General features: G+C 40.5%; 1 protein-coding gene across 1 annotated transcript in view; it reads left to right on the forward strand.

Annotated features, from left to right (window-relative positions):
* The first annotated feature begins 482 nt into the window (after positions 1 to 482).
* tex264a (testis expressed 264, ER-phagy receptor a) overlaps positions 483 to 26,539 on the forward strand; it is a 58,643-nt gene continuing 32,586 nt past the window's right edge. Inside the window, exons 1-2 of the mRNA XM_079340774.1 lie at positions 483 to 990; positions 13,621 to 13,842. Of these exons, the coding sequence (XP_079196900.1) occupies positions 733 to 990; positions 13,621 to 13,842 (480 nt within the window). The 5' untranslated portion in view covers positions 483 to 732. The remainder of the gene's footprint in view (positions 991 to 13,620; positions 13,843 to 26,539) is intronic.

Consider the following 26,539-nt stretch of genomic DNA (forward strand, 5'->3'; position numbering starts at 1 on the left):
TTCTGAGCGTGTCAAAGAGTATAGCTCTTTTTTTCATTTTTCAGATAGCTTAAAAAAAAAAAAAAAGGTTGTACATGAGATTTTCTTGATATTTGGTAAACAACAGTATGAGGTTCTGAACTACCAGTCTTTACAGAGATAAGTCTAAGGAAACAGGTCATTTATTTTTAATAATCTCAGATGCCCTTCTTGTAATGCTTCAACTACACACGCACCTTAAAAACAGCGCGAGGCTGGCTTGACCGCAGCCTTAAATCGCACCTCTCCGGCTTAAACCACTATAATGAGAACAGAAGGTTTCTTTGCCATACATGCGCATGTTACAGTCACTACATTAGGGTTAGGTTTGAACTTTTTTTGAAGATAAAAATATCCATATAATATATGGATCATAAATATATTTAATTTTTGACGTTGTGGGAAATATATGCAACGTGGTTTAAATATATATATAGGTCACCCTCCCCTCTGTTCGACAATGGTCTAACCAGGAAGTATGTTCTTCTGTTTGGGAATTACCACAAACAAACAGTTTTTAACTTACAGCTTGAGCCAGTGTTTCTTCTTTTGTGTCCGGGTTTTCTGTCGTGAAAATTAAATTTAGTCCGTTCTTGGCAAAGCCATTGTTCTTCTTTGAATCTGTTGGAGCACAGTGTCGGTCTATGTGACCTGGAGGAGGACGGGTTAGGCTTCACATTGTCTTCAGCTGTAACGTTACCGCTTTGAGAAACCATGTCCGACTTAATTCTGGTACTGCTTTTAATCGTGCTACTCGTGTGTTTGGTTGTGACATTGGTGGGTTTCCTGGTGTATTCGGGACTCCTGTCCGACGTGATCATAAAGACTGGGCCACCTCCTATCAAAAATGTTACCTTCGCTTACAAATTCAAAGAGGGATCATACAAGGACTGCGGTGCAGCCTACACAGAGACCTGCAGCATCGGGCCAAAGCTGAGCACCATCAGTGTCTTCTACGATGACCCCAAGCAGGTGAGAATCTAGGACCCTTAACTATAATACTCTGACTTTATGACATAATCACAGCACCCACAGTGCGTTACTTTCCGATAAGATGTTACAGTCCATCTGAAAGGACTCACATCCAGGGTTAAAGAGTTATACATTAACCTTAAAGTGGCCCCATTTCAGAGTGTAATGAAGATTGTTTCTGTGATGCACTGAACTCTGGTCTTATCTTTGGGATTTCTATTAACGGGGCTAAAAATGCCATCAAATTGTCACCCCATCACAAAATCTCCCAATCCTGTGAGATATCTGAAAGTTTCTTAGTTTGACAAGCTTAACATCTGTTATCAAAATATATCATATAGTGTCTAATGGTGGGATAAATCAAACCATTACATTGTAGAGGCTGAAAAAAAGTGTATGTTTGCAGCTTTACATAAAGCTGGACAAAAATCAGAGTTGTTGCTTGTTGATTTTCATGCAGCTCTTTAAAAAAAAAGAGTTTTAATGTGATTGTTCAGTCTACTTAAATGTCATTTTGAAAGGGCATGGGTACATCAAATGAATGGATTGTGTACAAAATGAGGAGAAATAATTGAACCAAATTTGGTGTGTAAGACTCAAGGGGTTGGTGTACAAGTGTCCTTTTGTAGGAACTGAGGCTGAATGATGAAACCATTGAGCTGTTCAATGCCACGTTGCACTGTTGATATTTTTTTCCCCTCTCATGTGCTGTTCCAGGGTGCTTGTGCAATGTCTGCTACTGACTCGAAGACGGTGGCCTAAGAGGGCAAACTTCACATGTCTGTGCAGAGAGCTGATGGACATGTGTAATTGACCCCTCCTTTGTCTAGTCTGAATATTTATGAAATAACAGTCACAATCCCGATGCAGACAGGAAGTAAACCTCCACTTGCCATTTGGATCCTGAACTTTATTTAAATAGCTTGTTCCTCAGCTGGGATCTGTGGTTGTCCCACTCTTTTATGTCATCTCATCCCGCGGTTCATCACGAGTTTTGTTTCCAGTCAACAAGAAATGTCTGCACAACAGCTGCTTGTTAGACGGTAATGTTTACTGTGTATCCAGCTGATAGGGGAGGAGCGTACACACACACATACACGGGGTGAAGTTTGATACAATTTCCCACATGCTAAACAGCCATTTATTGCTTTTTCCAAGACCTAACAACAAAGTAGTTTATGTTTTTGTTTGTTTACCTTTTAATTGCATCAGCACTGTAAACAACAAGGGTCTATATGTTTCTATAAACATTTGATTTGAACCATTCAACAAACATTTGGCAAAATAGAGGTATTTGGCACACCAGCCAAAGATCACAGTAACCCCGGTCAGAAAAGTTGATCAAGGGCAGAGTGTCTCTGGTGTAGGACTACTATAGGTAAGCGTTACGTTTTCTTGTCTCTGACACATAAGATGAGCTCAGTTTTCCAAGTTTCCCAGCTGCTGAGCTAAATCACAATAAGTTATCCTCTATGGAATAAAGAATATGGCACACTGGCACTCCTGAGTGTTTGTCTTTCTGCTTACCCCTGCCAGTTTCTCTGTGGCACACTGTCTTCTTATAACTGCTTTTAATGGAAAGTGTGAGCCAGCGGAAAGTTTTTGGAAAGAGGCTCATGGAGGAGGTTTTAAGTCTTTTTTTCTGCTGGTGTCTGAATTTGTGGAGAGCCTGGATCATAGGGAGCAGTTGGATGTACAGAAGAGACTTCTGTGTGGCGCTATGAACACTGAGTGTCTTGGGAGCAAGAATTATTAGTGTAGAGAAAAAAAACGGCTTAACTTTACCAGACAGCCCACAAAGCCTACATTAACCGTTAACAATCTGCTGTGAACCCCTTCTTTTAATCATTTCTAACAATGATTGCTTATTCTCAAGAAAAGTACAGGTGGTTCATTTGCTCAACTCTCCTCTCAGATGATCATCTAACATGTGACAGGTGTCATGAAGCCGATGTTTTTTCTTGTGTGTAACTTCTTCTGCTTTTTTAAATGTAATTTTTGTAAGATTTGTTTTTGGGACTTTTGTCCCTTTTATTGTATCGACAGCACACTGGATGGTGATGGAAAGGGACAGACAGAGTGGGAAATGACATGCGGGTCAGATTTGAACCCGGGCCGCCCTCTAATACAGCCTCTATACGTGGATCGTGAGCTCTCACCACTCGGCTAACATCTCCTCTGAGATATCATTTCTGATTGAAAATAAGGCATGTTTTTCATGTGACTTAACCTGTGCTGTAGTTAAAGTGTGAATGTGGCACACTGTTCCCCTGCAATGTTTGAAGAAGTAAGGAGGGCTGCTCTCCTTTTTGCTTTTCCAAACTTACAGTGGACTTTGTAACCTGCTGTGTTTGGAGTTGACCTCAATACTTCCAGTGGCCTCTGTAAACAGCTTATAAATCTTCTCACTGTGCCATTCATGCTTTAATCTTACAAACCCGGTTCTAAAGCATTTGAATAGAAAAAAAGCGTTGGACTGTTCTTGTCAGGAATTCTTTACTCAGACAAAAAAAGATCGTATTATTGGATCTATTTGTTTTTGTGTATATCAACAGTGATTCTTGTTTTAACATCTACACTTTACAATGAAATAATGTCTCTGTATTGAATGGCACACTGATGCAGTCAAACCCAGAATCACATCCTATCAAATATATTGGGAGGGTGCAGGGCTAGATTAACAAAGCCTATTAATCTTTTGACATTTCTCCATGAAGTCAGTGAGAATAGCTTTTGAGTTTCATGCTAGTTGATTTAGCATTCATTTCTAATAATATCATCTGTTTCTCTTTACTATCCACCCAATAGTGAATATAAAAGGCCTGCCCTTGTGCCCACTGTATTTTGTCTCGTGGCCACTAGATGGCAGTGTTATCATTGAAATTGGGTTGCAGGCGGCGCATCCTCGAACCACACTCCTCCTTATACTCAATTTATTATTTCACAGTGCAGAGTGAATCATCCTCTTAGCACACAGTTTTTTAAAGTGACTTTTAAGATACAATCTTATTCAGTCTTGCCCACATTCCATTCATTATGACTGAGTGATTTCACTCCTGGTTCAGGATCCAGAGTACAGATAATTTTTTTTAAAGAACCACATTTTTCCCATTTGCATACACCTGCATTTCCCTTTTAATGCAGCCTCTGTTAAAGTCCAAACACCTGCTGTATGTTTGCTCAATTTTACACTGCAAGATTTCACTGGTCTGCATCTATTAAGGCGTTGGCTGACATCCTCACCTTAAGTCAATAGAGGCAACAGCAATTAGCACTAAAGCAAGTTGCTTTCCTTGATGCCTATGTCTTGTATCCATTCCAGCAGTCTGAGTTTTCATGGATGCTTGTTATTGCACTCACTTATCAACACAAACGCCTGAGGGATCTAAGAGTTCAGCTGTCTGACACACACAGGTCAGTCGACTGGAGAGTGGACCGCAGCAACGGAGGTCACTCTTAAAACTAAGCAAACAAATCAAGGCTGTGCTTTAAATGTAGCTCCGACACAAGCATTGAGCAAATCCAAGACTATATAGATAAACTACATATGTAATCATTGAATTGGTTTGCAGCCTTTGGTTGTGTTGCTGAGGAAAAAAATCTACCGGCAGGCTCCCTGTCTGCGCGGTATCTCCGGAGACAAATCCATTAATAAGAGTGGGCAGCAGTGGATGCTCAGAAGCCTGCGTGTGTGTGTGAGTTGGGAAGGAGTGGGTGTTTTGAAAGGGGGAAAAAAAGTACCAGAGAGTTAGGAACTCAAGCTATAAATGCCATCACATTGCCTATATAGAATGGATGGATGAAGCTATATTTAATTATTCCTATTCAGGAGGGACAATGCAATATAAAACATGAACCTGCTGTGCCGCACAGAGAGTTTGTATGTTTAGCTAATTTCCAAGTCTGTAGTTGAACGTTTGTGTAAAAGGTGTGTAAATATATTTAAGCATAATGCTACTGCAAAAGCCTGTCCAGACTTTGTAGAAGTTCACAACAAACACAGCTGCCTCTGTCGCTGATAAAATGATGTGTTTGTATCCAGGATAAACCAGAGCGGCTGTTCGGTTCGTCCTCTGATCTGCTGAATTCCCCACTTTGTTTTGGCTCTTGAAGCAAAAACCCACTCGTGGCTCCCCATAACAAGTAGGAGAAAATGAAATGTCATGTGTAGACTCGTAGGGGAGTGGCAGTGAGAGATGAGCAGAGGTGTGTTACTGCCTTGGAAAAAGGGTCTCTAAATTGGTAGGAGTCTGACTCACCTTGAGAGCCTCACAGTGCTCCAATTCATCAATCAGAATTTCAGATCAGAGCAGCGAGCATCATTGCACTCCCAGTCAAATTTATTAGCATTTTACTGCCGCTTGTCTGTCTGACGATGGCAACAACATGAAAGGGGGCTCCTGGCGAGGAGTCGCTGCGTTTAAGGGTGGATATAAAATGAAAATAAATACGCTAATACTCTAAAGTCTGGTCCCACATGTCTTTAAGTCAATAATATTCAAAATTGTGGACATGCCAGCTCTCCCAGATGTACAGCCCCCCTCCCCCCCAAGAATGTTTTTATGGACATCCCTTCAGTGAGGGTAAAAACGAGAAGGCAGTAATCCAGGCAGAATCTATTAAACAGGGATCTGCTTTTTCACCCTGAAACACTTCAGTAGTGTGAGAGTATTTTTAGAATGCAATCTTGGAAAAAAAAAAAAAAAAACGGTGTTGAAGGAAAACATTAAAGTTGACATGCTACCATTAGTCAGTGAAACAAGATGGTGAAAAATGCCTTTAAATCTTCCGCGCCATCAATCCTGTGACATACATTGGCTGTTCAGCCTGTGTTATGATGCGCAGGATATTGGATTACACAGCTGAATATTTATCAGAACAGCTTGCACAGAGTCGGGAGAAGCAGAAGGAGAGTCTAAGTCTATGAAGGCAAGCCCATGCAAAAGAGGGAGGAATGCATTCATTTCTCCTAATAGAGATGATTATCTCTTTGCTTCTTGACATCTGGCTGGATGAGTGCCACACTGTGTCCAGCTGGCCAAGGAGTGGTGATCCAGCCAAAGGACTGTGGCGAAGGAAAACTTGTGCCCTGCCTCCAGCAGGCTGCTTATCCTCGCCAGTAATTATACATGCCAGAACTCCCAGGATGCCATGTGTAATTACCAGCAATGTCTGAGAGTTGCCTCAAGGCACAGCGATCCATTTGGTGAAAGAGTGAGTTACAGAAAGGATGTCCACTGGCTCCTGACTCAAGGAGCCAATAGGGCCCATGCCTCATCACTGCAGTGTATGCATAATCTCATCTGGGTGCCTGAGGAGAAAGGACATATTCATGTTTATTTGAAGCCTCAGGATTGGCTCATTGGCTGCTGCCTAGTTGGATTTCACCATATTTAGACTTCAGGAAAGCAAAAAGAGCTTGTGTTGAATAACTGTTTTAGAAACTCTGCACAAGCTAACAAGCCGGGTATGACGAGCACAGCATGGCTGCTGTAAAGTCGAAACGCAGTAATATTGATTATATTAAATACCAGGTCATTCCTCAAGAGAAGAACAAAGACATATTTGATTTGTGTAAGAATTAAGATTTTTATCTTCTGAGATTAGAAATACATTCATAACTTCCAAAAATGTATTATTTTCAGCTAATCCCTCCCTGCTAAGTGCTAATGCTAGCTCTGTAAGTCAGTGGAATTCCAAATAGAGCAGCAATAAAATTCAGCCAGTCTCACAGAGGACTGGAGTAGATCCTGAAGTCTGCACTGATTCAATAAAAGAATGTTGATCCATGAATCCAGAATGGTTTTGAATCTGTAATAAATTCTGAATCTAATATTGACCCCAAGAATTGAAATTGAATCGAATCGTGAGACACCAAAAGATTCATTCAGGATGCACCCTTTGTACATTTTGTGTTTTATATTATTCTTTATATTGGACATTTTTAAAAATCTATTTTATGTATCGGTAATCGCATCTTATATTCTATTTTATTCTATTTAAAGTGATACTTCACCCATTTCCATGAAGCTGTGTATCATTAGAAACATGGTAGTAGTGTTGAATGGTCATGAATCCAGCCCTCATTTTGCCCTGAGACGAGAAATTCAACACTGCTACCATGTTTCTAATGATACACAGCTTCATGTAAATGGGTGAAGTATCCCTTTAAGTTGTTGACTGTTTTTGCACCAATACACCCAAGACAAATTCCTGACCTTGTATATGTAAATGTACTTGGCAATAAAAAACAATTCTGATTCTGAGGAGTATTCTCGCAGTGTTGACTCAAAATAATCCACAAAGTAATGCAGCGGTCACATTCTTTGTGTTTTCCGATGTGCAGATGCAGACTCGACCGCCCGTCCCTTTTTCATTTTTCTCTCAAGTCTGCCTCTCTTGTAAAGTGAGCGCGCTTCATAATAACATAAAGCTGTGTGCGTGTGTTGTATCACGACGTTCTGTACAAGAGGTAAATGCGCTCAAGCCCAATGAATTAGTCGTGAAGCAGTGTGAGTGCAGGCCAGCGGAGCAAAGGAGGAGGGGGGCAATTGATCTTAAGAACAGTACAGGACAACTTTGCTCATGTGCGTGCGCCCCTATTAGGAAACAACTCACAGTTGGAACCAGCCTCAAGTGGCCAGTCCAGGAACTGCAGTTTCTGGCACTTCTTTGTTGGCTTCATTTCTCAGCTCTGGAGGCTGCTCTTTGCAAATGTCTTACATTTTCTTTTCCTTTTTCGATCATTTTGCTTTAACTGTATCTGGGTAAGTCTACCCTCTTTGAATATTCCATTAATTTAGCTGCAACCAACCCATCACAGCCCACCTGTAGCCTCAGTGCTGTGCAGCCATATTACTTTCGATTTCCCTCCTGGTGACTTGTCTCTGCTGCCTCGTCTGCCTTCAGGGGGGGGCTGAATGACTTCCAATCAGCTGAGACAGGTTATCTCTCTGACACACTGAGGCAAAAGACAGCTCTTGTTGAGAGGTAGCTTATCATATAGCCTTCTGTCCAGCTTGCTCTCGGTGTGTCAGGGTCTTTGCTTGTTCATGGAAGTGCCTTTAACACCATAGTCTCTGTGTTTCCTGATTTAAAAAGAAAATGATTTTGTACGGACAACTGAACAGAAAAAGAGAGCTCTCCAACAGAAGTGTGTTGAGTTCGATTGATCCAGCACAACTTGACAGTGTATGAGTTGTGTATATGTGTGTTTTTTTCTGGAGGGAGGGAGGGAGGGAGGGGGGGGGGGGGGGGGTTACATGCACGTCACAAACGTGGTGAGTTCTATGCTACATTTGCTGCTTGTCATGCTTCACTGCAGACGTTGATTTGACAGTGGAGAGGAGAGGCTTCAAACTTTCAGATTTATTGACTTTGCAGTGAAGGACTCTTGTACAACCACAGCCTCTTTCTACATTTTGGCATATTGGTCAATCAAGTGTGCCAACGGGAGCATGAAGGACACATGAGATGTTCTTCTCTCAGGCTTTGAATGTCTTTTTTTTTTTTTTTTTTATTTAATTTAATTTTAAATGAAACATCTTCGTTTTTTATTTGCCAAGTAAAAGCAAACCACAATTTGTCATGTTGTACTCAGTCAAACAAAGTTAGCAAAATGTCTTAAGGAGAGCTTTTCCACCTATACATGGATACTTCTTTCATTGGAGCAGTACTTGGTGTCATTGTTAGTCGAGTCTAGGTATTTGGCTCGGGTGATGCCATCTCTATTTTTTGCTTCGCAGCAGTGCTGCCATGTTGCTGTTTCATGTTTTCTATAGGTCTTTTCCAGAAAGCGCTGATATCATCTTTCAGTGTTAGTTGGTGTTGCTCTCTCCCACTCTGCTAATTAAGCTCAGTTCTTTTGTCCATCGGTCACTCTGCTGTGTTTTAATGAGCTGATGCGGCGCAGTCAGTCAGATCAAGCTACACCCATTATGATCCTGTCTTTAAGTCAGAGTAATACTGGAGTAATACACTGGCCTTGTTGGTCCCTGTCCTCCCTTACCTGCTAACACTTTCAAGATGACCAGTTATAAATTGGGCCAGCTGCTCAGAGTGATGCATCCCCAGTGGTGACAGTCAGGAGGGGAGAGAGCAAAGAGGAGGACAGATGAAAAGAGTAAATCCTCATTATGTGTCTGCTAATAAAGAATTACCTCTGTCAGCTGTACCGTTTTATTGTTAGGGAGACCTCATCCATCAAAAAAAAAAAAAGATCCTTGTAGCCTCAAGCAAAGAATTGCTTTTGAAATTACTTCCCCAACCCCCCCCCAACAGGTCCTCGGAGACTTGGAGACGGGGAATCAGGTAGAGATGGGAATGGCACCATTTGTGAGAGGAAGCCATCTAAGAGTCCCCTGTGCAATGAGCGCCACCAAACTTGGCTATATATATGTATTTTTTTTTATGTATTTAAATGAGCTTTCTGAAAATATTGTAATGTGAAAAATGTGTGCTGGCTGCACATGAAATCAGCGAAGGCTTATTCATTCTGAAATCAAAAAATGTAAATCTTTACAAGTCGCGGCTGACTGACTGTTTTTTTTCTTTTTTCTGTATCTTGGTTTGGACCAAACATGTTGGTGTTCACTTACAAAGGTAAAAGGTTTGGGGGGTTTTTTTCTCCCATTTACCAACTCTCTGCTTCTCACCTTGACCAATCAGAAGCCACAGTGGGTTTTTCTCAACTATCTGGAGTAAATGGAATCACACGCTGTGTTTGAAAAAAACAAAAACAAACACAGCTTTGGCAGCTGCAGACTTTTAAAGGGTTTCTACCCAGTGAGGACAGCCTCTGAGAATCTTTTACCTTCTGTGGTGTAAGTTGTTAGACGCACACAAAACAACTTTGGTGGAGAGAAAGAGACAAGTCAAGCACAAGGAGTGCTGCTCCTTTCGATCCTAATTGGCTGCAGTCTCTGGGGTTTGTTATCTGGAAGGGATGCAGAGATGAGATGCAGTCATGACGGCTGTTTGCTTTTTAGCCCCTATGTGGGATGTGAGTGATAGCTGGAGCCCTGAATGATATCATTAGTAAACTACTGGCTAGGCGAACACACTCCAGTCAATCAGTGCGGAGAGGCTGAGAGATAGGGAGATGGTAAGATACTGAAGCGAGACCGTGGGAGGACAGTTGTTATCCCTTCTGTGTTTGAATGGTTATTGTTTTGTCTTATAATAGACCACCAATGTTGACGAGGAGCAGCACTGAGCAGAGAGCTTGTGGACTTCTCCAAACGTTTGACGCTTTATTGGGCGATTCAGACAAAGTCCAGCAAATAAATTAAATCAGAGGAGAACGTGGAGAATACATTTTATTTGCCCAAGAGCTAGACATAGTGGTCTGAAACAATTCAACCAGTACGGCCTGTTTGGCGGCTTGATAACTCAGCATGTATGAAAAATATTTCTTAAGCTGTTGTTGTGATAATTGAGTTGTCCCATTGTATTTAGTGGTAAGTATTTTGATAAGGTTTCACCAGTAGAAAACATTAGTCCAGTGTAATCCTTTACATGAGGACAAACTTTATTGCAATTAGATTATTTTGCAAGTAATACTGTATACAATTGGCATGCTGTGATAAATGTATAGATCTTCACATCCATTCTAGCAGCTTTCTGAGGCTGCACTTAGGCACAGTGGCACGTGGTGCTGAACGATTATCACGCCCCACTCTGAAGTGCCCCTATGTGACGAGTACCAACCAACAACATGACCCAGGATATTCCTATAACTCCCTTTTTTATAAAAGTCAGAATGAAGGCATTGATTGTTAATAGGCAAACTAAGAGCTAAATCATAAAATAAATATCAACTAAATTCCCATAACAAAACAGAAGTAACAGGTTTGGAGAGAAACGAAGAGGAGAAGGGACAAACCAGTCGAGGAACAGCATACAGCCGACACGTGATAACAGTCAGCATGTAAACGTTTCCATAGAAACCAAAGTCATCATGTTAAGCAGGGGTTATGTTGACCATGTTCACAATCTTAGATTAGCACATGAGCATTATTGCTGTAGTCCTCAACAACGGAAGCCCATAGAGGACATCTCTCTTTTCTGCCATAACAATGACTCATTTGTTTGATTTCTGGAGATCTTGACATATTATGTTGGTACAGTATCTTGGTATAACCAGCACGGTGACTGCCATTGCTTCTGAAGTCTACAGTAACAGACTTTTGAACGCACGCGACAACCGATCCTGTTCGTTGATCCAATTAGTTCCTGTTAAAGTTGTCATGTAAATAGAATGTTTAAATCAGGATATTTTACGGTATGGTAAAAAAAAGTAACTCACAGCAGGGGAGAAAACTTCAATTTTTGTTACCAAGTTGATACAGACAGTGTCCTTGGATATGACACAACTATAATAATTTAATAAATAGAAGTAATGTGAAGATTGTCTTTACAGACCATATGCTAAATAGCTGATAGCCGACCCTTGTGACAACAGGCGATCAGTTTGTTATATTCTTTCTCATTTCTTTCAGCCACACTGGCATCCTGCCATAACAGAGGATTTATTTGACTTCATGCAAATAAAAGTTTTTTTTATTAAATGTCACCTCATCCTAAACTCCTCTTTCATATTTTTGTTAATGCCATTTCCTCAATATGTTTTAGATTTTTTTTTTTAAAGTGATATGAGTTCATTATTGCTGTAGTGATTTAATGCAAAGGTCCTTACACAGCCATTGCGACTGCCTAGTTTGCATTGAGTCATTGCAACATTGCAAATAGATCTTGTATATCTCGTGCTGCTGAGGATGAATAATTCACTGTCAAAAGCAGGTGATCTGCGTTCTCTGACTCACTGTTAAACATGAGGACAAGGGCCTCTGTCAGGTGACAGGAAAGATTATCTGCTCATGTCTAACAGGAACTGTCAGTCATTATTATACCTACATGATGCAGACAGTGAGAGGCACTGAGGGTTAGGAGTGGGGTTATCAAATAGATTTAGCGTAGCCGGGGAGTGTCGAGGCAGCCAACAAACACTGAGTTACTGCACAAAAGCTGCAGCGTGAACAAAGTGGGACAACGGAGGGAAGTGCGGCGTAGTAGCAGCAAAATACTGTCAAAAATATCCCCGAAAGTGAGAAATGCAACGGAGGAGAAGAGAAGATTGTGGCGTTTAGATGTGATAATTATGCAAAGATGCCAGGGACATGAGGATGAGTGTTGCTGGCTTCCATCTGTGCCCCCTCAGTGCCAGCCCTCCACAGACCGCCACTGTCACAGAGCACAAATCAGCAGCAAGTCTTAAAAGACCGCAGCAGGGTTTTTTTGTCTTTTATCTCTTTAGTATAAATCACAGACTATAGAACTATGACTAAATACACTACAGCCTCGATCAGCAAGTACACAGCTGAATGCACCATCTGATACCATCATTTGATATTATAAATCAAAACGTTTTGAAAATAACACTGAAAAATAAAAAGTGGAGTTTTTTTTGATAACACAACATGATGACACTCAGTATCAACCAGAAGTCAAGTCTCTGTATCATCACTGGTATCGTAACATCCCTTTGTAAAATCTACCTGAACATCCAAAATACAAGATCAAGTAACAAGTTGGCAGTATGTGATATCGGAAAAAAACTGGCATTAAAAAAAATGACCTAAAAAAAAGGTCAACATGCTTCAACAGCTCCCACTCTCCATCTGAAGCTCTACAGGCAGGCAGCCAACTGTCTGCAGACAGATGTGAGTGGGAGAATCTCTGTCAGATGTTCCTGACCGACAATTCGCGAGTTGATTACGACTCTCTGTCTGTGTCATTTACATGCAGACATGAGGGCTCTTTAATAGACATTATGGTGGCAGAGAGGCTTTGTAGTAAAGGAGCCTGATCCTTCTTTTCTCATGTGTCAGCAGACAAGACAGATCGTCTCTACAAATTCCTCTGCTCTGTTCTGAAGACACAATTGTAAACATGTTTTTTTTTCTGATACATTTAACTTAAAATTACAAAGATTTGTTAATGATTAGAAACATATTTTAAGGTAGAGTTATACAAATAACTACTAATTGAGTCCACATAATCCTCTCAGTGTAAGGTATACAGTACTTCATGTTTTTTTTTTTATTATTTTGTACAAAGAGCATGTTGTAAAACAGAAGTGACTATTTTCAGCACAGATACAATTGGAGCTGCCACATATGTAACCTGGCTGTTGGACGTGCACCACAGCGGGCAACCCTCCGTGCAGTGACACTAAAGACTATGTGAGGATGCAACGTCTCCTCCAGTTTAAATCAAACCAACTCTATTTTTATTTCTCACATGTGCCTTTTATGCTGCTGCAGCACTTGCCATACCAATGACACACCAGTTACATCCTCTTTAGTCATCCCTTCCTCTTGGCCTTCCTGTTTGCTTTAGAGAACTCTTTTTTTCCCTGTGTATTTTATTAATAAGGATATGTCCAATTGTCATAAGTAATATAGAACTATATGATGAATCTCATTGCTCTACCAACAGATGGTGCTGTATTGTTGTGTGTTTGATAGTCATATAGATACGCATGGGTTTCCACTGGTAAGCCTCAGTAAAGGTCATTGAATCTGTGGGTGTTTAACATATATCCTCTCTTCCATCTTTCTGTCCCCTCAGAGGCCAGCAGAGAAATGCCGCTACGTGGTGGGCAGCGTCCTGTGCGAGGGTGAAGAGCAGCCAGATAAAGAGCTGCAGGAGCTGTATCAGAAGTTTGGCTTTAAATTTTTTTCTCTGCCTGAAGTGAGCCACGCTGTGACCACCAGCTTCCCCTGCACCACATCTTTGTCCAACTTGCTGGGACCTTACAGAGTCTACCCGAGACTTTCTTCCTACATCGAGGTTAGGACAGCTTCCAAATATGTTTTCACTGTGTCGAGATGCATGTTAACGTTGGTGCACCATGAGAGTCTATTTACACCTGGTATTAAAGTGTGTCATAGGTGATCTGATCAAATATGGACAGCCCTAATTACTGTTGCTCACACACTTGACATTTACATCTTTTTGTGATTTGTGATGAGACCTGACTTTCGTCCACAGCTTTATATCAGATAAACATATAGCCTTATTATTCTTCATTAGCCTTTCAAGACATTAACTCATAGAAATACTGTTTTTGTGAAGTTGCAGCAGATGGACAGAGAGAGAGAGAGAGCTCTTGTGGGCGAGCAAGAGAGAGAGAGAGAGAGAGAGGAAATTCCATTGTTTATCAGTGAGTGTGTGAACACAACAGGCTGGAGCTGCTGTTTACATTCAAATAAAAAACAAACAAATAGATCAGGGTTATACAGGCTCGTCTCTTTACTGCACTCTATTATTATCAACTATTCTGAGCGCTTGGTGGGGGTCACACCTGTTACCTGCTTTCCGAATCTGTATGGGATCATACCATATTTAAAAATGAAAAGCATTCTCCCGTACTGAATAATTACAGGGATGTGATTTGTCCTCCATCTTTGTACGCAGTCCTCTAAAATGCACGAACCAGGTTTACACATTTGGTGAGGTCAGAATAAAAAAATATATTCATTAAGTATAGTGGAGTTATTAAACAAAACATGAATGTAAGAAGATTGTTGCTATGAATGCTTGGACTTGGCGTCGCATGAATGTATCCTGGTACATGTGTGAACACACTGCCAAACGACATGTGTCAGAGATAACCTTTTAAATGTGGCCGGGTTAAGGTTACGAAGCTTTAATGTCATTATTTCTGATGTGGAAGAAACCAATATAACCGAATAGCAACGGCACTAACTAAGAGAACGCTTTAATGAATTACATAGAAACAGTTTAAACAGAGCATTCAATGTGATGTGTGAATAACCATTATACAGCAGCGATGCTTTCCATAAACGCATGGTTTCCAGGAGCCACTATGTCCATGTAGAATGCCATCTTTGTGTGCTTGTGATCTGATCCCTCAGGACACGCGTTAATACCAGGTGTGAACACGGCCTAAAGCTGTTTCTGTAACATTGATTCTGTGAAAGCTGCAATTTCAGAATGTTCTTATCAGAAAAGGATCCCTGTAATACCTGAGGTAAGGATTTGCGAAGGGTGCACGTCTTTTTTTCCCTTTCTGTCGTAATCACTTGTTTCACGCTCCTTTATCAACATGGAGAAGTGTTCGTCGTCATACATGAAAGTAAGACACGATTTTGCTCTCCTCACACCCCTTTGTTCAGTGGGAGGTAATGATCTTTTTATCATATCGGTCCTCTTCTGTCTCCCCCGCTTCTAAAAGAGACCCTCGCTCATGTGGTGTTTTATTCGTCTCATGAGCCGATTAAGAATAGATGAAGTGGTCGGAAATGAAGGTAGTTTTTGGTCCCGCGGCCCATATGCTTGGCTTCATGTCCTCAGGACACGCCTCAAAAAGCTATTGACATTTACTGATGACATTTACACACACACATTCATTTAGAGGCAATGCACCGCATGAATAATGCTCCTCCAAATGTGTTCCTGAGTGTGTGCGCACTCCGGCTCGCACGTATGTCTCCTCACAGGAGGTAAAAAGGACCCACCTTCTCGTTGGAAATGTACCATTATGTCTCCAAATATGCACCGTGCACCTTCACCTGTTGTGGGTGGTGCAAACTTTTGTCTTAGGACTTTCTCTCCTTTCTGTTTTCAAACTCTCTCGTTGCCTTTTTTTTTTGTTTTCCCCTGAAGATTTCCTTTTCTTTAAATGTAGACTTAGACCCAGCTTTTGACCAGAGACTCTTTGGTTTTAAAACACTTTCACCGTAGTAGTTTCTTAAAATTCTACAACTTCAGTTGTTAGCAGTAGCTGCCTTTCAGCTAAGATCCAGGCGTGCACAGGTGCTTATTCAAACGTTGATGCTGACAAGATGATCTCACATTGACTGACAACACACCAGTGTCACAGGAAAATGAGATGAAGCAGAAGGAAGAGAAGACATTTGTGAATTATTTGTTACTAGTTTTTATTTTCAAGGCAGAAGTCTATTTTAACTGACCTGAGCGGTCAAGGCAACAGAGACTTTTTATTCTGGTACAGTTGCCCAGTGTGATATAAAGAGGAAAGAGTTAAAAAATGATCCTCCGTGCTTTCTTTTGGATTGTCTGATATTCAATACACTTAAATTCATGTTTCTATACTACCATCAGTCTTTTCTTACAGCTTTCATTGTCAAGATAGATGTTTTACCTGTCTTGCCTTCCACCCTGATATCAATCTTGTGCACCCACGCAGCTTCACCAACCAGTAGGCGTTGCTAGTGCAACAAGAAAATGACCCTTCACTGGCTTCCCATTCAGAAAACACAAGTGTTTTTTTTTTTTTGTTTGTTTGTTTTTTGCTGCAACCTGCAATTTAACTTTAGTTGCACCAGAACAGTAAGTTAAAGTCACCAACACACGTTGCCACAGTGTTACCAGTGAACAAATGGAGCTGATCTGGTGGGAAGGCCTGGGATTTTTAAAAACACACTCAGCAATATAATAGTAGCAATATCAGTCCTGATCTACAAATGCATATCATCAAACAAAAAATCAAGTCTGGCTAGCCTAGCTCATCACCATTTACCAGATTGGCATCTTTTTTTGCATTGTGGTCTCACTACACTATGCGTCCTCTAACACCTCACATCAGAGTGCAGGACAGACTGTTAACATGTCACAGATTATATGGACCAAAGGAGAAGGAATACACATCTCTCTGTGGACATCTTTGCGGTATTTCCTTTCAGGATCTCGCAGTTACATAATGACGGTCAGTGTTTTCTGAAGTGTGTAGCTTCTGTCTATCAAGAACGCCCATATCACTGGAGATAAAGCCCCAGTGTTTACTATACCTCATAATTGTCGGGCAATAGGAAGAAGGGCACGTCACAGTCTATCAGTTGACCTAAGTCCTGTGACAGCACGTTAAGAAGCTGCTCTTGTACACTCGATGGGCTAATAACAGTTTGAGTTGCGGAGTGGCAAGTGCACTATGCATACCAGCTACAGCGAGGTCACTGAATAATGGAACACGGTTTAGAGAGGCTTGGTTAGAGGATGGTATGTGAATATGTTAGAAATGTGTGCCTATGTACTGTATGTATGATTAATTGAGTTGGTTGTAGAATCAGGGGCTTTGAAAGAGTATGACACTGGTGTGACGTAGCTTTGTACTCAATATTGACTGGAGATCTGGGAGATTTCCAGTGTTTAACTGGAAAGCTTCTGCTAATCTTTGGTAAACACACACATGGATCTCATGCCCATCGTTTGACTTTGTTGTCCTAACCAACAGAAAATGTAAGATTCAGAAAATAAGCTTTAGATCACAGAACAAATGGAGCAAGCTCACTAATGTTTCTGCTAGCCCTACCTCTCAAAATCAGAGGAAATAACTGTTTTAGTGTTTAAAGGGAAGTAAATGTACCTCATTAATGTTTTGCTTACTAAAATGTCATTGACAGTAAAGTTTATTGTCTTTATTTTATTGATTTGGTGGTTTCCACAGGATCCATTTTCCCCGTCATTGCTTGTGTTTTCACTGCACGCACCGCAGATCAGTTCTATTAACAATGAAACAAATTATTGATTTAAAAAGGGGGAAAAAACTTGCAAATGGCCGTCATTGTTGCCACAGTGTTAAAAATAGCAGTGCTCACCCATTTGTAGAACGTCTTTGCTCCTGTGCTTGCGGCGTATCACAAGCTTGTGTTGTTGATGGAAAAAGAGTTTTGGAGAAAGAACTCTGGGCACATGGATCCTGTGGATTACGCATCTGCAGAAATCAAATTAGCCTTCCATGGAATCGTCATGAATGGGAGTCAAAATGTGTTTCTGTACCCGTCAGTCACCATGTTCATTAATGATGAAAAATTGGATGTTATAACATGTGGTTGCAAAGAATTGATTCACTTTTGTAGCCAGCCAAATAACTGAATTGCAGTTAATTGCATTTTAATGTTTGTTTCATTTTACCGTCTGTCTGACTGCTCCCTCCTCCTTCATGTCCAGCAACCGGTTGCTAATTTTATGTCATTGTTCTTTTATATGCTGCAGGTAAAGACCAGAGAACTGTGTACCAAGACGTTTAGATTGTGAGTAGACTAAAGGTCTTTGCTAAACAACATGAAAATAAATGATATAAACTGGGAATATTACCAACATCTGTATCACTAGCTTACACAGTTGGGTTCCAGTAAGTTGATTATAGTTTATATAAAAATGCTGCTTACAGTTTTAAGCCTTTTTTAAATTCTCAGTCATGCAAAGCTATACAGTGCTGCCAGCACGACTGGGGAGGTCTGGCTGGTGAAGTGGGCTTACTATCTGGCCGCATGCCTGGACTTCAGTGTGAAAGTGTTCTCTCACAGACTCTGGTACACCACCTGGACTCCTACAGAGCTTGAGATATCAGAGAGCAGGTTAAGTGGAGAACTGCCCTTTTTCACTCCAACACTTTCTCTCCGGTCCAATAGCTGCTTTTCCACACCAGCTTACTTTCCCTTATCTTGTCCATGCACGACACGTAAGCTAATACACACACACACGCACGCACACACGCGCGCGCGGAGGTAAAGTTGGAGTTTAAAAAAATCTGAAGTAGGTGATAGGTGTTAATTTAGTTTAATCCCGATGTATTTTTTCAGCGCCCTTAATAAGCAGAGGTTATCAGTTAACATGTTTCACTAGTTGAATGTTTGACATTTAGTTAATTTGTGCTCAGCAGCTGTATATTCTAAATGCCAGCAGTGAAGGAGAAGGTATGTGCACAGAGTACCTGAGATTACATCATGTTGTGGTTCTGAAGGCCTGTGGTGAAAGAGGGATAAATGAATGGATAAAGATGTAGTTGTCACAAAATATTCAAGGATTTTCTCCAGTCTCTTTGATGTTTGTGAAAGCGTCTTTTCAGGATCTGCAGACTGAAAGCATCAATGACTTGGAGGGGTTTATTTTGGTGGCACGTCAAACAAAACTCCAGATAATCTCTCTGGGCACAGCAGAGATGAGAAACCGATAGCGTCAGAACATTTGGTAATCCAGTCATCAAAGCATCATGATAGCACTAATATGTTGTACTCTGAATGTTCTACTGTTTTGACTGCCTCACAGATCTCAAAAAAATGAAAATGTAGTTTTGTAATGCCCCCTGCAACATCTTTGTCTTTCTCATCTCAGTTTTTACACTACACTACAACACATGGAAGTATTCTAATCTGACCTTTCTTCTTTTATTATACGTTTAAGACCTTTTGTACAATTTACTTGCAGTTTAAAAATGTATTATTTTACACTTCAATGTGAAGGTTGTGTTGTCAGTGCAGCAGCTGAAAATGATGGGTTTCTAGTTAGAGGGCCATGTTGAGGCTTTGTAGTTGGACTTGTTAGTCTTTCATGCGTTGACATTGGTAACACATAGAAACCTGGAAGAGGTGCAGTTATCGAATAAACAGACAGTTAAGTGCGCTCATCGTCCAGAGTACGATCATGTAAAGCAGCGACTTGGACAGAGTAGGACTAACCATGCACAAAGGTGAACTTCTTTCTTTAAGCTGTGAGCCGATCATCAGAGGGATTTCCGGCACTGCTGACGGGTGGTGAGGGCGATCTTCCTGAACTATCATACAGTGTACGCCAAGCGTGTGCAGTGTAGTTAATAATCAGAATAAACATGACAAAGTTCGTCGCCTTTTTTTTGCGTGCGTCTTCCACTGTGTTGAGGGTGAGTTTATGTCATTTGTTGGAGAAATGGATGTCACGACTGTCTGATTTCACCTTCTTCTTTTTTTTTTGTTATCCTAAGTGGCACCTTGATGTTGTACCACTGCAGACTGTTCAGTCCTCGCCTCCATTTCGCCCATGCTATATTTAACAGCCTCTCTTCTCAGTCTTCTTTGATGTTATTATTTGTTAAATTAAATATAAAAAAAAATGCGTGTTGCTTTGTCCAGAGCATCAATATTTCATACAATGGCCTGATTGCCGGTGGAACGGAGCTGATTTCAGGTGTATCCACTGTGTAAACAACAAGCATGATGCAATTCAGTGTGGTTAAGTATTTGTGAGTGAATATGAATAAGTCTCTTCGGTTATTGTTTCTGCTCTGATAGAAACTGCAGATTCACAATTATGATGTTGAATTGTTTATGTTCCTCTTTACAGTCATTGAGGTCTCCTCTCAGACACGTCTCCTTTCTAGAGAACTCTATTACATCTTCTCTGCTTCATCACTCAGTCTTTGTGTCTCCTAACAACCTACATATATGCTGCCTGTCAGTCAACCTGCAGCATCGTGATGGGGGAATTAGGAAACTCATGTAAAACAACTGTGCCTCCACCACCCATTGTTACAGCTGTATAAAGTAATTTTCCTCCTAAAATAAGGTTTAAAAAAAAAAAAATCCTCCCACCTCCTCCCTCAGTTTCCTGCTTCACTGAATCTCATTCCCTTCTACTACAGCTTCTTTTGTGTAATCTCGCCGACAGAGCGGGGTTCATGCCCCAGCTTGAGTGAATAATTTGTTATGCAGGTAACAACTCGTATTTTTTTGTGTGGCTTTGTTCTGTGGCATATTGACACCACACACGGGGAACGCTCTGGGCTCATAACTAGTGTCGTTTCTTAAAGCCTCTCTCTGGGTACAAGGATATCTGATCATCAATCCACTATCGTTTTAGACACTGTTCAGAGATTCCGTTTTATATTGCTTTTTTTTTTCTTTTCTTTTCCCACCTGTGCCACTGAACTTAACGCAATACACTCATAGAATTTATTCTCCTTATTATTTCGAATGGAAACTGGTTGTTTTTCAATAGACATAAAAGGTGTTTAACAGGCCTTAGGAGAAGAGTAGTTAGTTTGAGAAATTCAACTTTTCCTGGACTCAGTCAGAGCGAGGAAAGCCTGTAGATGAGTGACTGCATATCTGCACACAGTTGGAAGCTTACTTCAGCTCACTTTAAGATCTGTGAGATCTCTGCATATGGCACCTTTAAACGGCCATGGGGGAAATAAAAAAAGGATCTGTGAGTTTTTCTCACCTCACCTGATAATTGATCAATACTGAAAGCCTTTTTTAACACCAACTGTTTTCATTGTCATTGCTTTGCTGTCCATGCAGTGACATCATGTAAACCTTCATACTCCATTTTCTCCAGTTCCCTCCTGCCTTGAAGGCATTACTGGTGTTCACATAGTCTTTTCTTCCATAAAATCAGCATTACCCAGGTTTAACACTGTACTACACTGTCCCTACAAGCTTGTTTTTTTTTTTTCTGGCATTGTGGTCTTCGCTGCCTGTACAGAAAAAAAATGTAAATTGGTGTGGGAGGCGTGGCAGGATTGTGCATCTTTAATGCCTCCTCGGCTCAGGGCGCAGACTGCTCACTGTTCAGCTGTTTCTGTGTGGGTTGGCGCAGGATGTCAGGGGTTGTGGCTGGGATGGCATCAAAGCGCAGAAAGCAGAGCGGGAGTCAAAAGTGATGTGTGTGTTTGTGAGTGAGCTTGTGTCTCTGACGGCAGCGGCTGAAAATGAAGATTTCGATGAGATGCATGTCTGCTGTCTTGTGTGTTTGTGTCTGCCTGCTCTAAAAAAAACAGGCAGCGGTAGAGAGAGGGCAGCATGTCTTCTTTATTATTAATGTTGTCTTTGCATTGCTTCCTCCATTACATTCTTATTAGCTCTTACACTTCTTGTTTCTTGAGGGCACTCAACAATAATGATAAACCTAAAATAAGCGAAATCCCGAGGAGATCGTCATACCAGGAATTTTTCATATCCTGTGTTGACTTTTAATACTCATTGTTATTCCTTCATTCTGCTGTTTGCGACTCTTTAGAGGAAACACTTGGCTGTTGATTCTATATTTAGACCCTAGTGACGCTGATGTCAGTTTCATCACTTTTCCCCTCCAAGGGTGGGATATGATGTGCTTAAGCCCTTTGTTCCCACTCTGGGATCTTCCCAAATTTTATTTCATATAATGCCTCCTTTTTCTGTTTGCTGTCTCAGGCTTTCAGAGAATTGCTCCAAATTCAATAATAAGGTCTTTGTCTTTCTCTCTTCCAGAGCCTGGTTCTCGGTTACATTTAAAACTCCCCAACTGTTCAACCTTATTAAGGTGAACGCCATCGCTGCGTTCCTAAAGGAAGTTAACATGCCCTTGTAAATGTCACTTGCTAATTTGAGAACAGTAGACACGTTGTTTAACATAATCATCTCTTCGTAGGTTTAAAGAACAGTCACACCACTCAGTTTATTTGATTACTTTATCTACTGCTTATTTTCTTTGGAGATTTTAATTTGACGTACTCAAATAAACAACAAATATTATTTAAAGCAACTGTATATATTAAGACAGTGTATAAGTCAAGCATCATCAGTCAAACTGTCATCATCCAGAGTACCTTTATATTAAGTCATATGTAAAAGCTGTCAGGAAATCCTTATGTGTACTATTTTAATCTACAATACTTAAAGCACATTTTGGAGGCATGTAGACTTTATTTCATTTTAAAGGGGTGATGCAGTTTAACATAGTTTCAATACAGAACATGAAAGTGACATGCTGCATATAACTTAGTGCAGTTAATTTCCAACTTTTGTCCGGCAAATTTCAATTGCAGAGCTTTTAATTTAAAAACAGACGATACCATTTGTTTACAGTAACATTTCATTGAAGATTTTCAGATAACTATTTAAATGTGCGTGTGTGCTTCGAGGCAGATATTGTAACACTTGGCAGGGCCAGGAGAGCCGTTTCCTCACGTCTTCATGTTTAGGTTATCGCCGATTGTATCGGTTGTTACCTCAAATTAAATGTGTTCTTTTTTTTTTTTTTATCGAAATGACAGATTGTTCCTTTAAGCTCTAACACCTTTCAAGCCTTTGTTGTAAACATTTAAGCAGTCTGCGGCTTTAATCATTGTGCTGGTCTAGTAAGGTTGCTCTGAGGCTTTTATCCTAAGTGACAATCTTGTGATGCAGTAAGTGAGGTTGATAGCAGTCAGACGCATTTGTGTTGTTCTTATTGATTCCTGCTTCCATCTGGCCCGGGGATATTCATCCCCCTCAAACTCCAAATGGACGTCGCACACCACGCTGCCAATTAGACGCTTTCTTGTGAGCACAATCTGACAGTGTTTCGCTCTCGTGTTTCTGACCTGTGGGTATTTTTATCTGTATTTTTGACTGTGCGCACCTCCTTTTTAGGGTTACATTTCCCTTGCACTATTTTTATTATTCACCTCGCCTCACAATGAAGCATGGCTGCTATGGCAACACCCTAACTGAGACATGTAATGTTCATGCTTTAAAGATATTAACTGAATTTCTAAGTGCATGCCAGGGTCTTTACATGCCCTTGAAAATTCTTTCACCTGTTTTAAATGTGCTTTTCATCACAGCACTACTTCCCCCCCCTCTTTTAATCAGCAGTGTCTTTTATATGTGAGATTCAGGCAGTTTTTTTCATTTTCTATTTGAATGTGTGGGCCTGCACTCCTTTTGAATGTGAGACTGAGGCAGTGGGAGAGTGTTGAGAAATAAGGAAGGAAGTTGTGCATCCAGGGTATCAGGTCAGCGCCCTTCTGGATGGAATAGTCCAGAAGACTTTGGAGGCACTATTACCCTCTCAGCTCACACACGCTCTCACAACGTCTTATTTGGGTTTCAAGTCACTTGTCAGGTTTATTCACTTGATTTCAGCTTGTGTCATCCAGCTAAATCGGCAAAGACATGTTGGCCTTTAAAGAAGTTTGTGGCCTTTAATAAGTAATTCGCCTTAGAACGCTCAAGCTCAGACTCGATCTGTCTTTTGAAAGTTGCAGACTTTGGAGAAAGGAGTCTGCGAAGATTAGGCCTATCTTTGCATCATCATCTTGAGAGGAGTTTAAAGAGGCGGTAAAGTCGGCTTTAACCTGGGAGAGCTGCTCTGAGAGCATGCAGGAGATGGAGAAAACTAGGAGAACAGCAATGTCCTCATGACTGACCCCAGCTGGCTCCAAATAACAAATGTTTATTTCTAAAGTAATTTTCTTTCATTTAAAATGTGCAGGAATCGTCCTGTGTTTCTTTTTGAATGTGAATGTTTCCTTGTATGCCACTATATGCACAACATTCGATGTATCCCTGCACTGCAGCTATCAGAAGTTTATTTGAGCAGACAAAGGTTTAAGACCACTTCTACCATGTGCACAGGTTTCTTTAATGGGATACATAACTTTGAAAAAAAGCACATGTACTAGAAGCTGGTTTCATAATAAAAGAGATTTGTCACCTTAAAGACATTTTTTTTTAGCCAGTGAAATAATCTCTGTCATTACCTGGTAGGCTCACCTGAATGCTTTGGTTTTTATGTGCATCATAGCTCAAACCTTCCTTAAATTATATGTTATATTAAATTAAGTATAGCTTGAATTTCTATTCTTCTTTCTTTTTGATTTCTGGGAGGCTACCAATGTTGCCTTGTTGGTTGGGGATTATGACTGTGTCATACACACTGTCAGCAGGGGACCGTGGTCCTATATATGCAGTGAACAAATCGATGAGTGGATGTGCCATCATTTTCTTCGGTGAAACGAATGGGAAAAAAACTGAGTTAGTTGTTTTAGGAGACAAAGGAGGATCGATGAGGATATCAAGAAAATAAGAGGGTGAGAAATCTGGGTGTGTATATGGACTCAGACCGGGTTTTTAAAAAGCCACACAAAGAAGATAAAGTTAGCCAGAATATCTGTAGGATTAAAGGATACATTCAACTCATGTCTCAGCTGGACCTTGACAAACGTATCTGTCAAGCTTTCAATAATTATCAAGAACCTCAACCGAACTCTGAAACTCAAAGGTCTTCTATTTGGCATTATTGATAGTTATACCTTATATCTCACACAAAGCCCTGTCCTTCAGAGGCAGATTGCACTATAGACCACAGTTTCTCTGTTACTCTATCTGGCTGTCCCGCAGTGAAAAGGCCACACTCTCTCGCTTCTGTTGGTGAGCAAATATTAAATAGATGCCAGATTACTGAGAGAGACCCCTCTGGGTGGAACATACAGAAGCTAATCCAAACCTCTCCTGCTTTAGATTCACAAGAAGAGTAGGAGCAGAGGTGTCAAACGAGATCAGCTGTTGACATTTCCTTCAATTTTTTTTTCTTTTTTTTTCTGTCTCCACATTTTATTGATGTTGCTGTGCTGCAGGCCTTTCTCTCTCTTCTCTGGGTGTATGAATGTTTTTTTTTATTCTCCCAGTTAATGCACATTTTGTAGCTGGCTTATGTAAGGTAGCCAAACGGACACGATGGCCTTTGGGAACTTTCATCCTTGCAGCATAAGAAAGGAGTAATAATGTGGGAGGAGACAGGCCATGTGATGTTTGTGTTAGTAGAGTGGTAATAATGTGATGTTCAAATGCAACATGTTCTGAAATGAAGCTGTGGTCTACTTGTCTCCTTTTTACTTGTATCAATGTATTCTATGTCTCTTTATCCATGTTTATCTGGCTCTCTTATTAGCTAAAGAAAAAAAGGTGAACAATAAAATGTTATATTTCTCTTACTGTGCTGTCTACTGACATGAATACACTGACAAGCACCAGAAGGAAGTTGTCAAAACTCTTTGACTGATGGTGTGACTGCTGACAGCTGCTGATAATTGAGACAATCAAATGAAAAGAAAAAAAACAAAGGTGTGGTTGGCTGAAAGGAGAACGGCTGAAACACCTGACCGCGCTGAAAGGTGTATAGCATACCATCCAGGTCACTTCTAATTGTCCCAGTTCTAACACATAGAAAAGCACATTCACACTCACACCTTCACATAAAGGTGTAGTTCACTTAACCTTCAGGTTATGACTCAACAAGATCAGAAACGTTTTCTTTAGCACTACTGTCCATGTGTGTTTCTCATGTCCATGTCAGCTACATTGAAAACCAAATGGTGGCTAAACTTGCAGCAAAATAACTTAATATATTGTGTATTTTATATGCTTGATATCACTTAAACACCATTCGTCCTTCAGCTTAAACTCAGCATATGATTTAGACCCTTTTTCTTCACCTCCCTGTGCACTGCACTGTTTATGTCCCACTCTAAGCATCAGCCTGCAGCTGCAGAGGGAACCATCTATGTGTTCAAGAGTTCTGGTGAGCCATCCCTAATTAAAAGAGATGAGACATCAGTGGTTTGTACTGCGGAGCCTGGAGAAATGCTTCATGGGTGCAAATATTGATTCTGTTTATTCTCTCCCCTTGGGATGAATGTCGTAGATCCATGTGGTGGAGTATTTGCTCTGATTAAAGATCAAAGACTGAAGTCATTGTCAATGATGATCATGGGTCTCTTTCTCTTAAATTAAAAAAAAAAGAAAAAAAAAAATAATTTCATGACTTTGTTAACTATCATAACTAACACTAATGGTTTACAAGTATTTACACCAAAACCAAGAGAGAAATAAAACATTTTATTTTCTGCAACTAAAAGCTTTAAGTGATTGTCTGATGAATAAGAAAAATATTTTCCCCCTTTTACTGAGCTGTGCTGCTGTAAGTGATATGTTGCTCATGT

This window comes from Symphodus melops, assembly GCF_947650265.1.
Source record: "Symphodus melops genome assembly, chromosome: 4".
Lineage (NCBI taxonomy): Eukaryota > Metazoa > Chordata > Actinopteri > Labriformes > Labridae > Symphodus > Symphodus melops.